We start from the raw sequence: 17,585 nt of genomic DNA on the forward strand, positions 1-17,585 counted from the left end.
GCGCGGTGGCTCACGCCTGTAATCCCACCACTTTGGGAGGCCAAGGCGGGGTGGATCATGAGGTCAGGAGTTCGAGACCAGCCTGGCCAACATTGTGAAACCCCGTCTCTACTGAAAATACAAAAATTAGCCAGGCAGGATGGTGCACGCCTGTAATCCCAGCTGCTCAGAAGGCTGAGGCAGGAGAGTCACCTGAACCCAGGAGGCGGAGGTTGCTGTGAGCCAAGATTGCACCATTGCACTCCAGCCTGGGCGACAGAGCAAGACTCCGTCTCAAAAAAAGAAAAAAAAAAATTATTTTCACAGCACCTAATTTAGTGCTGTCTATACAGCAGACGCTTAGTAAACATAAATGACAGCTTACCAGCGTAATTCTTAGGGTGATAGAAGGTAGGGTTCACTCACTGCATTCTGTTCTTCATAATCAGTGTGGCATTTGAGAGAATAGACAGTACAGCTGGGTAATGTTTTCCAGGCCTGTCTAAATTAATCACCAACACTAGACAGGTACTCAAATGTATGAAAGTAGCTTGAATAATAATTAAGAACCAAAATTTAAACTGTGATTTTTTTTGTACATTTGAGACCCTATTAAGTATCTGATACGTAATAGCTTGCCAAAGAAGGAAAATGATAGGAAATTTAACTTATATCTAAAATGCAGAGTAAAATATGCCATTTATTGTATATTTGGTTTTTCTTGAATGATTTTAAGATCATTATGTACAGCAAGAAACAAACACATGTTTTGAAGGGAAGCTAAATGTCCGTGTATGCTGTTTTTCTTTGGTTCTTTGTAGGTCCTTTCCCGCCATTGAAAACACAATGTGGTTGGTTACAAAAGATTTTGTTTCCTTCCTATTTTGTATGTTTTATTTTCTACTTCTTTTTTTTTTTTCAGCCAGGAAGAATAAGGGCTGTAGGAATTGTAGGTATTGAAAGGAAACTGGAAGAAAAAAGAAAAGAAACTGACAAAAACATTTCTGAGGTAACTGTTAAATTCTGGCTCTCCATCTATTCCAGCCATTTGTATCTACTCTTTTAGATACAGCTGTGACTAATTCCCTTCTGTAATTTAGAATATATTTCATTTGCCTGAAACTACACAGTCTCCTATTCTCTTTAACAGGTCTACCTCGGGCTGGCAAAATCTAACCAAAACCTTTTTCTAAAAGGAATAAAAAAGAAATGCAAATTTGTTTGCTGTTAGAAAACATCATAAAATGTTGTGTGTAGATTTTACAGTCTAGATGAAATTGATTGGCGGATACTCCTAATGAGTTCAGGGTTCCCTGTATAATTATTTTGGAAGTTGAAGTAACTTAGTTGAGAGAAAAATGCTATTCTGTGGCCACTGTCTGTGGCCAGATACCACACCATTTTATGTTGATGACCACCCAGGGATCAGACCAGACATCAGTAAGAACGGCTCAAAGCAGCCCATCACTTCTACTGGGGGACAACCCTGAGCATGTACATTCCAGTGTTTCTGAGGCTTCATGATATATCAGGAAATTCAAGAGAAGGGGAAAGAACTCTAGCTAAAAAGACCAGTTATGCATTAGATTCTGTAATTAGTTAATACAGCTAAACATATCACTGGTTTTTCCATGTTTATATAAAAATGGTCTTGGTTTTTTATGAAATGATGCTTTAAAGTAAATCTTTGGTTTTTATAGTAATTCATAAGTAAAATTCCGTTGATGGTTGCTTTTCAGAGAATTTCAAAGATTTATGTCAATCAAGTAAAGTCTAAAACTACAAATAGTTATTTAAATACTTATTTTGGGCTCACTAATTGAAAATATAGATTACTGTTGGGGAACCAAGGGCATTTGACCTATTAAGTGCCCATAGTAGGTTTTTCTGGATGTGTATCTGTGGTGAAGTTGTATATTTTCCTCAACCCTGTATTTTCCCCAAATTGGCAGCTGGATCCAGAATCTCTGTCACACTCATGTTCTGTCCGTTTGGCAAAACTAGAGGTGATGCTGTGTTCTTTCGTCAGAGGCACATCTTATCTCTGTCATGTTAGCAGCTGTTAATATTCAGTGCCTAGATCTATTAGTTCGTTGGTGGTGGTAAATAGTGATAATTCTGTGTTTATTTTTCATTTATTAGTTGGAATACTTTTTAAAGAAATTGTTTCCCTTATCTACTATTTGGTTGTCCAGTTCATATAGGAAAGGCAGGATAATTGCATTTTCCTTTATCATCAGGGTAATAAATTGTTTCCTTATTATCTTTTGACGATGACTAATTAGGTTTTTTTGTTTTGTTTTGTTTTGTTTTTTGAGACGGAGCCTTGCTCTGTCACCCAGGCTGGAGTGCAGTGGCTCGATCTTGGCTCACTGCAAGCTCTGCCTCCCAGGTTCACGCCATTCTCCTGCCTCAGCCTCCCGAGTAGCTGGGCCTATAGGCACCCGCCACCAAACCTGGCTAATTTTTTGTATTTTTAGTAGAGACGGGGTTTCACCATGTTAGACAGGATGGTCTTAATCTCCTGACCTCGTGATCCGCCGCCGCGGCCTCTCAAAGTGATGGGATTACAGGCATGTGCCACTGCGCCCAGCCAACTAATTAGGTTTTTTTTAACATGTCATTATGAATTCATGGAGTTTAGCATATTTCATGGATTTCAATCAGTTATAATTATTACCCTATTTGAAGCTCAAATTGTCCCATCTTTGGCCAGTGGGAGCTGCTTCAAGTTGGCCCTCTGAGTGCTTTTGTTGTGACTAGGTGAACTTTGCTAGCTTCTTCACTATCTGGTGTTGCAAAAGCTCCAGGACCATCTTGTACATTTCCTGCCTCAGATCCGGAATCAACCATTTATCTGAGAAACTCTGGTTTCTTTCTTTCTTTTTTTTTTTTTTTTGAGACAGAGTCTTACTCTGTCGCTTAGGCTGGGGTGCAGTGCCGCTATCTTGGCTCACTGCAACCTCTGCTTCCCGGATTCAAGCGATTCTCCTGCCTTAGCCTCCCGAGTAGCTGGGATTACAGGCGCGCACCACTGTGCCCAGCTAATTTTTGTATTTTTAGTAGACACGGGGTTTCACCATGTTGGTCAGGCTGCTCTCGAACTCCTGACCTCGTGAACCGCCTGCCTCGGCCTCCCAAAGTGCTAGGATTACAGGCATGAGCCACCACGCCCAGACCGCTCTGGTTTCTTTTAGTGGGAAATGATATTTCAGAACCACAATCTGCCTGCTAGTAATATTCATCAGTATTGGGTTGATCTTTGTTTCTAGGCTTTTTCAATGGACAGAGCTAGAATTTTGTTGTTGTTAATATAAAGTGCCTAACAAGAGCGTACTTATCTTTTCTATTCAAATTTAAGATGACACTACCAGATAATTACTAAAGCAGTTGAAAAAAAATTTTATGTGTTTTCCCCATTCTTTGTACATTTGAAAAATAGGTGCACTGTGTTTACACTGTCTGAGCATACAGCCACTGCATACACTCTCTGCCTCGGCTCCAGCTCTCATTGACTCTTAGTTTTATAAGTACCTCCATGTTTAGTACCACCAGTCCTTATGCTGAGCTCTCTGTGGTCGCTTTGGTTGTCTGAAGCCTCATTCTGTAGTAGATTTTTAAGGAAATGATCATAGGAACAATATTCCCTGTATCTGCCATGTTTGTCTTCCTTATACATGAAGGTCAGTTTTCTTGGATTTAAAATCCTCAGCTCACATTTTCTTTCTTTGAGTGCCTTCATTATATTACTTTCTTTCTTTTTTTTTGGTCTGGCATGAAGTGTTGCTATCAAAGAGTGATGATAATTTTATTTTTTCCCCTTAAAAGACACTTGCTGTTTTTCCTAGATGGGCAAAGGATTTTTAAATTTTACTTTAAAGCCCAGTAATTTTACTAGAATGTGTCTGTGTATTAGTCATTCTGAGTTGTTATTTTTAGGTGCGTGCTGTGCTTTTTCAGTATATAGTTTCAGGAATTTTTTAATTTCAGGGAAATTTTTCTGCATTATAACTTTCTTTTTTTTTTTTTGAGATGGAGTCTTGCTCTGTTGCCCACGCTGGAGTGCAGTGGCGCAATCTTGGCTCACTGCAACCTCTGCCTCCCGGGTTCAAGCAATTCTCCTGCCTCAGCCTCCCAAGTAGCTGGGACTACAGGTGCGTGCCACCACACCCAGCTAATTTTTTGTATTTTTAGTAGAGATGGGGTTTCACCATATTGGCAAGGCTGGTCTCGAACTCCTGACCTCGTGATCCAGTTGCCTCGGCCTCCCAAAGTGCTGGGATTACAGACGTGAGTCACTGTGCCCAGCCTGTAATTTTCAATAATTGCTTTGATTTTTTTTCTTTTGGGACTCCTATTAGCTGTATGTTGCAGTTTCACTGCCTTTCTTCACAATTTGTGACTCTAATGCTTTTCATTTCTTTCCTCATTTCTTTTTTATTTAGAAAGTTTTCCTCTTTTTCACCTCTTTGAAGGTTTCATCTGTTGTGTTTATTCACTAATGTCTGTCTAGTGTAGACTTTATTTCTGAAATGATTTTTTTCCTTTTATTTTTAATTCTTTCCTGAGTCCTGTCACCTATTTCTGATTTATATTGATCCTTTATAGCTTGTATCATCTTCTTAACATCTTTTAGATGTTAGATATTATTTTGAAATAAAAGGTTAATAGTGGACCCTCCCGTAATTGAAGAAGGCACCATCCTCCCCATTTTAGGCACTGTCCTCTAATTGGCCTGCCTTCCTTTCTGGTGAATCCCTATTGGCTCTCTTGGGGCTCTTGCATTCTCAGGTCTGTGGTTACATTGTTGCTTTTCTTTTCTTTCTCCTGCCTAGATCCTGGCATTCTGCAGGTCTTGTGGCTCTTAGTGGTTTGCCCTACCCGCTTGTATCTTGAGGGGTTTTTGCTAGTATCCTTACACTTAGTATTGTAGTATATGTTTGGTTTTGAGATCTAGTTGCCCTGTTTTCATGTTGTGATTTGGAGAGATTCAAAAACTGTGCTGCCAAAGCCACCATCTTTTCAGAATCATCTATTCTGAGAAGATTAATAAAATTTCAACATTTTAGCATTAGAAGGGTTCTTATTATTCAGAGAAGAAATTGTCTCAAGAGTAAGTGACTAGATTTGGAACGAGGCAGATGAGAACCCAAGTCTCCTGATTTGCAGGCAGTTTGCTGGTGGTGACAGTGCACCACATCACCACTCTCTTCGCCACCTAGAACGTGCTGTCACCATCTTCTTTCAGCAGTGTCTTGTCATCCTGTTTGTGTCGACGCTTTTAGAGATAGCATGGAGCAGTGGGCTGATTTTTCATTACTTGTATTTTTCTTTCTGATACTGCCATACTAACTCAATGTTATGTTGAAAATAATGTTTTTCTTAATTTATAAAGTAAGTTATTTTATTTCAGTCTAATTTTTTTGGAGTCACATAGTTCAAAGGATTCTACATAAGCATTGTGCTCACCATACGGACCATTAATTTATTCAGCAGGTCATTAACCACGCAGATCATTAATTTATTCAGCAGATATTCCTCCCTACTTTGTGCCAGGCCTTGTATCAGAGGCTGTGGATACTGTGGTGAGCACAGACACAGGCAGGCAAAGAGGCATTATCCACGGTGGGAGAAACACCTTGCAAGGAGAAGATATAGGCTGCAGCAGGGGTGTATAACATGATCCCTAACTTCTGTTGAGGTCACGGAGGGCTTGCTAGCAGCAGGAATATGGAAGTCAAAGGCTGAAAGATGAATAGGCTCTAGCAGATGACCAGCATGGATAAGAAGAACCCAGGAAAAGGGAATGGAATATGCAAGGCACATTCAAGAGTACTGAAGTGGAAAATCAAGAATATACTGAGTTACTGACGCTAATAGCCAAAGTGATAACTAAAAGTAAGTAAGAAATCATGCTGTAAGTCAGCTTAAGGGGGTACTCCTGGTTTTAAAACAGGTGCTGTTTTTCTCAAAATTGGAGTGGAAATTTGACTATAGGTGTGGTAGAGGGATACAAGGTTCCATAAACTGGCAGATGCAATTATAGAATGGATATGTGCATCTCTTTTGCTTTAATTTTTATCGTAGGTAGTTTCTTTACTCATTTTTTGATAGTTGACTAATTCCAAATTTTATAATAATTATAAAAATAAAAGTGAGGAAGCTTTTCTCTGTGTTTTATAATCACTTAAAATATTTATAGACATTTCTTCTAAGGCACAAAAATGTTTACTTTTTTTATTGCCTATGTATAAGTTTACAGGACTTATTTACGTATTCTTTGTGGACTCTCAACTTATTTCTTCTACAGCAACATAATATAATAAATACAGTGATTTACCATATACAATTTAAAAGTGTTATCTTTACCAGTTTTCTTTACACAGATAAAAAAATCTATTAATATCTTATATATTAAAAGTAAAAACCTAAGTGTGCAAAATGTGTGTTTTATTTTTGAAAACTAGGTTGGTGTGTGATTTGCCCTCTATTTAAATGTTAGAATTGACTTAGTTTCAGAGCTGGCGCCCAGAGTTTCTCACAAAGGGTTTCCTGCATCTGCTGGCTCTAGCTGATAAGAATCCAGTGTTTAAGCCTTTTGTTTATCTAAGGAAATTCCTGTTAGGTGTGTGCACATTCCCCTTTGTTTTCAGTTATTAACCTTAGTGAGTTGGCCATAAGAATACGCAACACACTATTCTTTTAGCAAAATCCTTTTGCAGATGGGGGATGCTTTCCTGCAGATGGGCATAAGCTGATCAGAGCCACTATTATATGTTTCAGACCACCATATGGACTGATATTTCAGTTAATGACAAGCTGCTTAACTGGTTTTAAAAAATAACATCTGTATGCATCAATTAGATAAGATATTCTGCACTGGGAGTATATTTTCAGTAACTTGAAATAATTTATTATAAATATATTTAAATTCAAAGAGGCCTTTGAAGTAGTTTTTTGCTGTAGCAAATTAAACAGTTGATTCTATGTAGATACATTTAGATGGTATTTGAATGTTTTTCTTTTGTGATAGCCACCATATCTACAAGCATAATGAGTATGATAATGAGAGGCTGATTATCTTACTTAAACTGATTATCTTACTTGCTAAACTTACTGTTTCAGTTAAGTAATACCTGTTTAAAGCCAAAATTATTGTGCCCAGAGAACTATTCCTGCAGCTGTGTATTGCCATTTTCAACCAGGAAAGCTTTGTAGTGCTTTTGATTCTTAGAGACTTCCTATTAGAAAATGATTTTAGAAAAAACCAGTGACAGTGACAGAATTTCTTACTTTTCTCAAATAACAGTAAATAATATTTTCTGAACTACTGTTTATATCACCTTTTGCTTATTTAATCAATAATAATTATTTTCTTTGAAAATGTGAAGTTCTTTTGCAGTTTGTTTGGAAAATGTATGGTTTTTTAGCTAAAATGAAATTTTAGAATAAGGTAGATTTATTATTTATATAAATAGTTATTAACAAATTGATATTTGCAAGAAAATTTAAATTTTTTTTTTTTTTTTTTTTTTTTTTTTTTTTTTTTTTTTTGAGACAGAATCTTGCTTTGTCGCCCAGGCTGGAGCGCAGTGGCACGATCTCGGCTCACCGCAAGCTCCGCCTCCTGGGTTAACGCCATTCTCCTGCCTCAGCCTCCTGAGTAGCTGGGACTATAGGCGCCCGCCACCACGCCCGGCTAATTTTTTTTGTATTTTTAGTAGAGACGGGGTTTCACCGTGTTAGCCAGGATGGTCTCGATCTCCTGACCTCGTGATCTGCCTGCCTCGGCCTCCCAGAGTGCTGGGATTATAGGCGTGAGCCACTGCGCCCAGCTGAAAATTTCAAATTTTTATGGGGAAAAAATAGAGGGTGCTTCATTTTTTTAAGTCATTTTAATTCTTTAGATGGGTTTCAACCAAAATTCATTTCTCATTTCAGGCCTTTGAAGACCTCAGCAAACTAATGATCAAGGTATATGTCATTTATGCCTATTAAATTCATACCAATTATGATACAGTTTTTGAAATATATTTTGTTAGCAGACATTTTGGGGACAATAGTGCTTTTCAGTCTTTACTTTTTATTTGACAGGCTAAGGAAATGGTGGAATTATCAAAATCAATTGCTAATAAAATTAAAGACAAACAAGGTGACATCACAGAAGATGAGGTAAATAAGTTGCTTTTTTTAAGGCATTTGAAACTAGATAACACAAATAATGCAGTAAGGTTTTTGTGGTTTACATTGGCTTTCTGAATGTACTGTTTTATTTATTATTTATGTTTTATTTATTGTTTATTTATTTATGAGACGGAGTGTCGCTCCGTCGCCCAGGCTGGAGTGCAGTGGCGCGATCTCGGCTCACTGCAACATCCGCCTCCCGGGTTCAAGCGATTCTCCTGCCTCAGCGTCCCGAGTAGCTGGGACTACAGGCACGTGCCACCACGCCCGGCTAATTTTTTGTATTTTTAGTAGAGACCGGGTTTCACCGTGTTAGTCAGGATGGTCTCGATCTCCTGACCTCGTGATCCGCCTGCCTCGGATTACAGGCATGAACCACGACGCCCAGCCTGTTTTATTTCTTTTAGGACTTGAGGATATGTGAAAGTGCCAAAGAAAAGTCAACCGTAAAAATTATATTAGTTCTATTAGGATTAAAGGCTATTTCAATGCCTTTTTTTGGAGTGTAGAAAACAGAAATACTGAAATGTACAAGGAGTGGCTGTTTTATACATATCCCTAAGTTTGATGTTTGTTTCATTCAGTTTGTCTACAGTCTAATCACAGCCATTTTCTTTTCAGTTGTACTATTTGGTTGGCATTAAATATAGCAGAGGCATTTTCTGAATCTCCTTTCACATCGAACTTATGAAGTAAACAGAATATGAGAGACCAGGAGAGAAGTAGGAAGGAGAATAATTAGATGTATGCAGGGAACTCCTGGAAATCTGCTCCCTTATAGTTCACAGCATAGAAACACAGTAGAAGGAATGGGGATATGTAGACATAATTGAGTGGAATTGAATTTGTGATGGAAGAATTTCAAATATTGAGGTGGAGAGACTAATTCTGCATTTTCTCCTTTTTTATTATAGACCATCAGGTTTAAATCCTACTTGCTGAGCATGGGAATAGCTAACCCAGTTACCAGAGAAACCTACGGCTCAGGCACACAGTACCACATGCAGCTGGCCAAACAACTGGCTGGAATATTGCAGGTGCCTTTAGAGGTAAAAACTAAACCTATGTGTTTTTTTTTAAACTGTGTTAAATTAGCCCTATGTCATCAGAAATGTTAACAAGAGCATAACTATTTTCATGATATGGTTATTGTCAACTGACATGTTTTTTTTTTCTTTCAGGTATATTAAATAAGTTCATTGTGCTTATTATTCTTTGTAATTTTCTAAGTTGTTTTTAATTTTCATTTTTGACATCTATAACTTTCTAAATCTATTTGATATGAAGTTTTCCTTATTTTTAAAAAGGAAATATATGATCTTTCTCTGAATAGATATATTTCCATACATCTAGTCTTTACTATTTAGTACTATTAATCATTCCATAATACAGATTCATCTTCTAGTCTGATAGTATTCAGGCAGTCAAGAGTTTATTAAAGCACTTGTATTAAAAATGATTTCAAACCTATGCCAAATAGAATAGTATAATGAATCCTCTGTGGCCATCATCCAGCTTCTTCTGTAAACCAACTTCCACTCAAAATTATTTTAAAGCAAATCCCAGACATCACATCACTTTATCTGTAAACATTTCATTATGTAACTCTAATGATAAATACTCCTTTAAATACAACTATAATCCCCTTTCATAAGAAAATACTTTCTTAATGTTATCTAATTATCTAGTGTTCACATTTTCTTTTTTTTTTTTTTTTTGAGGCGGAGTCTCGCTCTGTCACCCAGGCTGGAGTGCAGTGGTGCAATCTCAGCTCACTGCAAGCTCCGCCTCCCAGGTTCACACCATTCTCCTGCCTCAGCCTCCAGAGTAGCTTGGACTACAGGTGCCTGCCACCCCACTGCGCCCGGCTAATTTTTTGTATTTTTAGTAGAGATGGGGTTTCACTGTAGTCTCAATCTCCTGACCTCATGATCCGCCCGCCTTGGCCTCCCAAAGTGCTACATTTTCTTTTTTTTTTTTCTTGAAACAGAGTCTCACTATTGTCGCCCAGTCTGGAGTGCAGTGGCGCAATCTCAGCTCACTGCAACCTCTATCTCCCGGGTTCAAGCGATTCTCCTGCCTCAGCCTCCTGAGTAGCTGGGATTACAGGTGCCCACCACCACGCCCAGCTAATTGTTTTGTATTTTTAGTAAAGACAGAGTTTCACCATGTTGGCCAGGCTAGTCTCGAACTCCTGACCTCAGTTGATCCCCCTGCCTTGGCCTCCCAAAGTGCTGGGATTACAGGTGTGAGCCACCGTGCCGGCCTAGTATTCACATTTTCTCTTACAGTTGTTCTGTTTCAATCAGGATTCATTGCAGTTTGTTGGTTTGTTTCAAAAGTTTGTTTGTTTGTTTTTAATTTCATGGGTTCTTTCTTCTCCTGCCTCTTACCTCCCACCCCACAGTGTGTTTCCTGAAGAAATTAGTTGTTTAGACTATAGAGTGTGCTTTTCTGGTCCTATGTATTTCCTATAAACTGGTATTTATAATAAAGGTTTGTTAGGGTTTTTAAAAATTATTATTGCAGGACTATTTCATAGAGGCTGTTGTGTACTTCCATCAAGAGATACATAATGTCTGATTGTCTTTTTTTTAATTTTTAAAAAATTTTTTGTGATGTTAACAGCCATTGACAGTCATTACCTAGATCTGTTATTTCACTGGAGGTTGCAAAATGGTAATAGTCTTATTTAATTCTATACTTTCTTCATTTATTAGCTATAATAAGTTAAAACATTTAAATGTATTTTTTGAAACATGGTGTAGAGCCCCTTTTTTCATTTAAGTAAATGTTAAAATGGTAATGAGGCCGGGCACAGTGGCTCACGCCTGTAATCCCAGCACTTTGGGAGACTAAGGTGAGCAGATCATTTGAGGTCAGAAGTTCGAGACCAGCCCAACCAACATGGTGAAACCCTGTCCCTACTAAAAATACAAAAAAAATTAGCTGGGTGTGGTGGTGCATGCCTGTAGTGCCAGCTACTCAGGAGGCTGAGGCAGGAGAATTGCTTGAACCCGGGAGGTGGAGGTTGCAGTGAGCTGAGATTGTACCACTGCACTCTGGCCTGGGTGACAGAGGGAAACTCCATCTCAAAAAAATAAAAATAAAAATAAAAATAATGTGGTAATGACGTTAAAATGCAAGTATTGAATCTAAACTGCCTTGTGGTATCTGAATAGGTTCTCCTTTGTATAAATAAAGTTTTTTATAAGCTTCTTAAAAATTTTTCTGATTTCTGATTTCACTGTGATTATGATTTCTGTTAAGAAATGCTAACTGGTGTAATTGTAACATAATACTTTTTTAAAAATTTCATATTTGAACAGGAACGAGGGGGAATAATGTCACTCACGGAGGTGTACTGCTTAGTAAACCGAGCTCGAGGAATGGAAGTAAGGATAGAAAATTTAAATACTCTTTTAACCAAATGTAGATTTGCTTAATACAAATTCCGAATACAATTTGAGGAAGGGTTGTGAATATCAAAGCTATTTTGAGAAGCACTGTGGTACAGTGAAAGAATACTGTCCTGGGATCTAGGAGGTAGATTCTTTTCCTGGTTTTGATAGTGATTTGCTTAGTGACCTTCAGTAGCTTACTTAGCATCTCTGAGACTCAGTTTTCCTTCTTCCTCTTTTCTTTATTTTTATTTTTTGCTATTCAAAACTTTTTCTATTTTTCTTTATAATTGACACAATAATTGTACATATTCATGGGGTACTATATGGTGTTTCAGTGCATGTAAACACTGCATAATGATCAAATCAGGGTGTATTAGTCCATTTTCACGCTGCTGATAAAGACATACCTGAGACTGGGCAATTTACAAAAGAAAGATTTAATTGGACTCACAGTTCCACATGGCTGGGGAGGTCTCACAATCATGGCGGAAGGCAAGGAGGAGCAAGTCACATCTTACGTGGATGGTGGCAGTCAAAGAGAGCTTGGGCAGGCAACTCCTATTTTTAAAACCATCAGATCTCATCAGAAACGTTCGCTATCACCAGAACAGCACAGGAAAGACCCACCCCCATAATTCAATCATCTCCCACCAGGTCCCTCGAAAATATGTGGGAACTATGGGAGCTACAAGATGAGATTTGGGTGGGGACACAGAGCCAAACCATATCACAGGGCAATTAAGATATTCATCACTTTAAACATTTATCATTTCTTTCTGGTAATAACATTAAAAATCCTCTCTTGTCTGTTATATGCAGCCATAAAAAAGAGCAAGATAATTCTTTTGTGGGAACATGGATGGAGCTGGAAGCTATTATCCTTAACAAACTAGTGCAGCAACAGAAAGCCAAATACCCATATTCTCACTGATAAGTGGGAGCTAAATGATGAGAACTTATGAACACAAAGAAGGAACAACAAACACTGGAATGTACTTAAGGGTAGAGACTAGGGGGAGGGAGAGGAGCAAAACAGATAACTATTGGGTACTAGGCTTAATATTGATACCTAGGCAATGAAATAATCTGTACAGCAAACCCTAGTGACACGAGTTTATCTGTGTAGCAAACTTTCACATATACCCCCTAACTAAAATAAACATTTTTTAAAAAAACAAAGATAGAATCAACCTAAGTGTCCATCAGTGATGAACGGATAAAGAAAATGTCAGATACATACAAATGGAATACAATTCAGTCATAAAAAAAAATGAAATCACATCATTTGCAGCAACATGGAGAAACTGGAAGTCCTTATGTTGAGTGAAGTAAGCCAGACACAGAAAGACAAATATTGCATGTTCTCACTCATGTGGGAGCTAAAAAAGCTAATCTCATGGAGGTAGAGAATAGATGATAGATATCAGAGACTGGGAAAGGTGTATAAGTGGGAGCGGGGAAGAAGAAATGTTGGTTAATAGGTACAAACATACTGTTAGATGGAATAAATTCGAATGTTCAATAGCAGAGTAGGGAGGCAACAATGTATTGTATATTTCAAAGTAGCTAGAAGGGAGGACTTGAAATGTTCCTAAAACATAGACATGATAAATACATCAGGTAATAGGTACCCCCAAATAACCCTGACTTGATCATTACACATTTTATGCATGTGTATTAATAAAAATAGCCCCTGTACCCCATAAATATGTAAGATATTATGTATCAATAAAAAGTACTCAGGGCTGGGCACGGTAGCTCACACCTGTAATCCCAGCACTTTGGGAGGCTGAGGCGGGCAGAATACCTGAGGTCAGGAGTTCGAGACCAGTCTGGCCAACATGGTGAAACCCTATCTCTACTAAAAATACAAAAAAATTATCTGGGTTTGGTGGTGTGTGCCTGTAATCCCAGCTACTCAGGAGGTTGAGGCAGGGGAATTGCTTAAACCAGGAAGGTGGAGGTTGCAGTGAGCCGAGATTGCGCCATTGCACTCTAGCCTAGGCGACAGAGCAAAACTCCATCTCAAAAAAAAAAAAAAAAAAAAAAACCTACTCAGAAACAGAAAAAAAAAAAAAAAAGAATACACTGCATTGCCATTATCTAGTCACCCTGTGTAATATAGCAGCAGAACTCATGCTTCCTGTCTTAACTGTAACTTTGTATCTGCTGACCAACCTCTCTCCATCCCCTCCTCCCACCTACCCTCCCCAGCCTCTGGTAGCCACTCTTCTACTCTCTACTTCTATGAGATCAACTTTTTTAAGATTCTACATGTAAGTGAGATCAAGTGGTGTTTGTCTTGCTATGTCTGGCTTATTTCACTTAACATAATATCCTCCAGGTTCATCCATGTTGCTGCAAATGAAAGGATTTTATTCTGTTTTGTGCTGAATAGTATTTCATTGTATATATGTACCACTTTTTTTTTAACCTTTAAAATTTTTGTTTTGTTTTGTATTTTTGAGACAGAGTATCACTCTGTAGAGTGCAGTGGCACAACGTTGGCTCACTGAAACCTCTGCCTCCCGGGTTCAAGCAATTCTTGTGCTTCAGCTTCTCAAGTAGCTGGGATTACAGCCGTGTGCCACCACACCAGGAGAATTTTCATACTTTTAGTAGAATCGGGGTTTCCCCATGTTGGCCAAACTGGTCTTGAACTCCTGACCTAAGGTGATCTACCCACCTTGGCCTCCCAAACAAAGTGCTGGGATTACAGGCATGAGCCGCCATGCCCGGCCCCCAAATTTTTATTTTTTCTTTTTTATGGATACATAATAGTTGTACGTATTTATGGGGTACATGTGAAATTTTGATACAAGCATATAATGTGTAATGACCAAATCAGGGAAATTGGGGGTCTGTCACCTCCAGTGTTTATCATTCCTTTGTGTTAGGAACATTCCAATTCCACTTTTGTAGTTACTTTGAAATATACAATAGGGCCGGGTGCGGTGGCTCATGCCTGTAATCCCAGCACTTTGGGAGGCTGAGGCAGGCAGATCGCCTGAAGTCAGAAGTTCGAGACCACCCTGGCCAACATGGCGAAACCCCATCTCTACTAAAAATACAACAATTAGCCGGGCGTGGTGGCAGGCACCTGTAATCCCAGCTACTTGGGAGGCTGAGGCAGGAGAATCGCTTAAAGTAGGGAGGTGGAGATTGCAGTGAGCCGAGATCACGCCACTGCACTCCAGCCTGGGCAACAGAGCAAGACTGTGTCTCAAAAAATAAATAAATTAAAAAAAAAGAAATATACAATAAATTATTGTTAACTATGGTTGCCCTATTGTACTACTGAATGCTATATCTTATTCCCCCCCTTTTTTTTTTGAGACAGTCTTAACTTTTGTCACCCAGGCTGGAGTGCAGTGGCACAACCTTGGCTCACTGCAACCTCCACCTCCCTGGTTCAAGCAATTCTCCTGCCTCAGCCTCCCAAGTAACTGGGAATTACAGGCGACGGCTACCACGCCTGGCTAATTTTTGTATTTTTAGTAGAGACGGGGTTTCTCCATGTTGGCCAGGCTGGTCTTGAACTCCTGCATTCAGGTGATCCACCCCCCTTGGCCTCCCAAACTGCTGGGATTACAGGCATGGGCCACTGCATCTGGCCTCTTATTCCTTCTAATTGTGTTTTTGTACCCATTAAACCAACCTCTCTTTATCCCTCCTTCCCCACTACTCTGCCCACCCTCTAGTGACCATTTTTCTACTCTCTATCTGCATGAAATCAATTTTTTTAACTCCCACATAATGAGTGAGAACATGTGATATTTGTCTTTCTGTGCTAGCTTACTTCACTAAACAATGTCTTCCAGTTCTATCCATGTTGTTGCAAATGATGTTGACTGTTGTGAATAGTGCTGCGATAACCATGGGAGTGCAGATTTCTCTTTGATACACTCCTTTCCTTTCTTTTGGATATATACCCAGAAGTGGGATTGCTGGATCATGTGATAGTTCTATTTACAGTTTTTTGAGAAATCGCCATACTGTTTTTCATAGTGGCTGTACTAATTTACCTTCCCACCAACAATGTGTAAGAGTTCCCCTTTCTCCACATCCTTGCCAGCATTTAGGGAGCTAGTTTTCTTACCTTTAATATAAGGGCTTGGACTGAATGAAACTGTTCAGCTCTAATATTTTCTCTTTGTATTGTGATAAATAAAGTTGTTCAGGAAGCCCTTCCTCTGCAATAGTTAACTCTTTTGAATCAACTCGGTTGGAACAAGTTGCCTTGTAGATAATGCAGAGGGAAAGCTGCCCTGCCCCTTTGGCTGGGTATCAGCAGTGGCTATTCTTCAGCTGTCCTTCCTCCTTCACATCCAGATGTCCTTGGCCTCCAAGGTTCTGTCTAGGTATTCTTTGTGCCCCAGCAGTCACCTCCATGCAAATGGCTCACCCAGTCCCATGAATTAAGCCCCTGCTCTGTGTTTTTATCTGAATGCTGATCATAGCTGCCATTAGTCAGTACTTACCATCCACTGGACACTCTGCACGTGTTACCTCATTTATCCTCCCAATAACTCAGTGACATGGCTACTTTTACTGTAGGGGATAATTTGAAGAATAGGAAGTTGAAACTTAGAAAGATGAAATAACTTGAGCAAGGCCACAGCCAGAGACAGTGGTTTGACAGGTATTTGGATCTGGGCTGGACTGGCTCTGGAGCCATCCTGTGGGACTGAAAGCTGTGCTTGTCATCACCACACTATGCTGATTTGTTAAGGCTGCACTGTCCACAAGGATAGCCACATCATGTGCTGACTGGGGACTTGAAATGTAGTTAATCCAAATCAAGATATGCTGCAAGTATAAAAATGCACCAGATTCAGAAGACTTCGTACAAAATAAGGAAATGTTAAATATCTCATTAATAATTTTTTGTATTGATTATATGTTGAATTGGTTCTATGTTCAATCTTAAAATATATGCATTAAAATTAATTTCATGTTTCTTTTTACTTTTTTTTTTTTTTTTTTTTTTTTGAGATGGAGTCTCGCACTATCGCCCAGGCTAGAATGCATGGTGCGATCTCGGCTAACTGCAAACTCCGCCTCCTGGGTTCAAGCAATTCACCTGCCTTAGCCTCTCGAGTAGCTGGGATTACAGGCACCCGCCACTGCGCCCGGCTAATTTTTATATTTTTAATAGAGACGGGGTTTCACCATGTTGGCCAGGCCGGTCTCGAATTACTGACCTTGTAATTCACCTGCCTCAGCCTCCCAAAGTGCTAGGATTACAGGTGTGAGCCACTGTGCATGGCCTTTTTTAAAATTTTTTTAATGTGGCTACTATAAAATTTGCAGTGACATAATGTGGCATGCATATTTTATTGGGTACCACTGCTTTAAGGAATAGAAGTCTTTGGTTCCTTTGTCAATCTTTTTTGCTTTGTAGTGATTAAATCACCTAAAATTATTGATAAATGGTAATTTTAAAATATACTCTTCTGTTTTAGTGATCATTACCATTGTATAGCATTACTGGATTTTTTTTTCCCTATTAGTTGCTCTCACCAGAAGATTTAGTGAATGCGTGCAAGATGCTGGAAGCACTGAAATTACCTCTCAGGTAAAGGAACCTCTGCAGGAAGTTTGCCACCTGCAACCATGATTCTGCATGGGGTAGATGGGAAAGCCCAGCCAAGTTTGCCATCCCTAGTGTCAAGCCAGATTATTGCTCTTGAAATTATATTATTTCATGTTTATCAGGGCTGGGCATGTCCTAACAGGGCTAGGAGTCAGACTCTTGTGGATTTGGGGGAATGAGATAAGAATGTGGGTTCTTCCCATGAGATCAGAATAACTAGCCCCTCTTCCCTTAGACATTTTGTGTTAGTCTCTGGAGATGTTCAGCTGTGAATATTAGTTTCCTTATTCTTAGGTTTAAAAAAGTAGCCAGGTGGCTGGGCGTGGTGGCTCACACCTGTAATCCCAGCACTTTGGGAGGCTGAGGCGGGCAGATCACCTGAGGTCGGGAGTTCGAGACCAACCTGACCAACATGGAGAAAC

The 17,585-nt window shown here is 39.1% G+C and overlaps 1 protein-coding gene across 3 annotated transcripts in view; it reads left to right on the forward strand.

Annotated features, from left to right (window-relative positions):
• VPS36 (vacuolar protein sorting 36 homolog) overlaps window positions 1-17,585 on the forward strand; it is a 38,085-nt gene that overhangs the window by 16,100 nt on the left and 4,400 nt on the right. For 2 of the 3 annotated variants that reach the window (XM_509796.8, XM_054665330.2), the window contains exons 6-11: window positions 902-988; window positions 7,921-7,953; window positions 8,074-8,151; window positions 9,078-9,212; window positions 11,493-11,558; window positions 17,081-17,145. In XM_509796.8, the coding sequence (XP_509796.2) occupies window positions 902-988; window positions 7,921-7,953; window positions 8,074-8,151; window positions 9,078-9,212; window positions 11,493-11,558; window positions 17,081-17,145 (464 nt within the window). The remainder of the gene's footprint in view (window positions 1-901; window positions 989-7,920; window positions 7,954-8,073; window positions 8,152-9,077; window positions 9,213-11,492; window positions 11,559-17,080; window positions 17,146-17,585) is intronic. The other variant, XM_009427011.5, reaches the window with a different exon arrangement.

The sequence above is a fragment of the Pan troglodytes genome, chromosome 14 (assembly GCF_028858775.2).
Source record: "Pan troglodytes isolate AG18354 chromosome 14, NHGRI_mPanTro3-v2.0_pri, whole genome shotgun sequence".
Lineage (NCBI taxonomy): Eukaryota > Metazoa > Chordata > Mammalia > Primates > Hominidae > Pan > Pan troglodytes.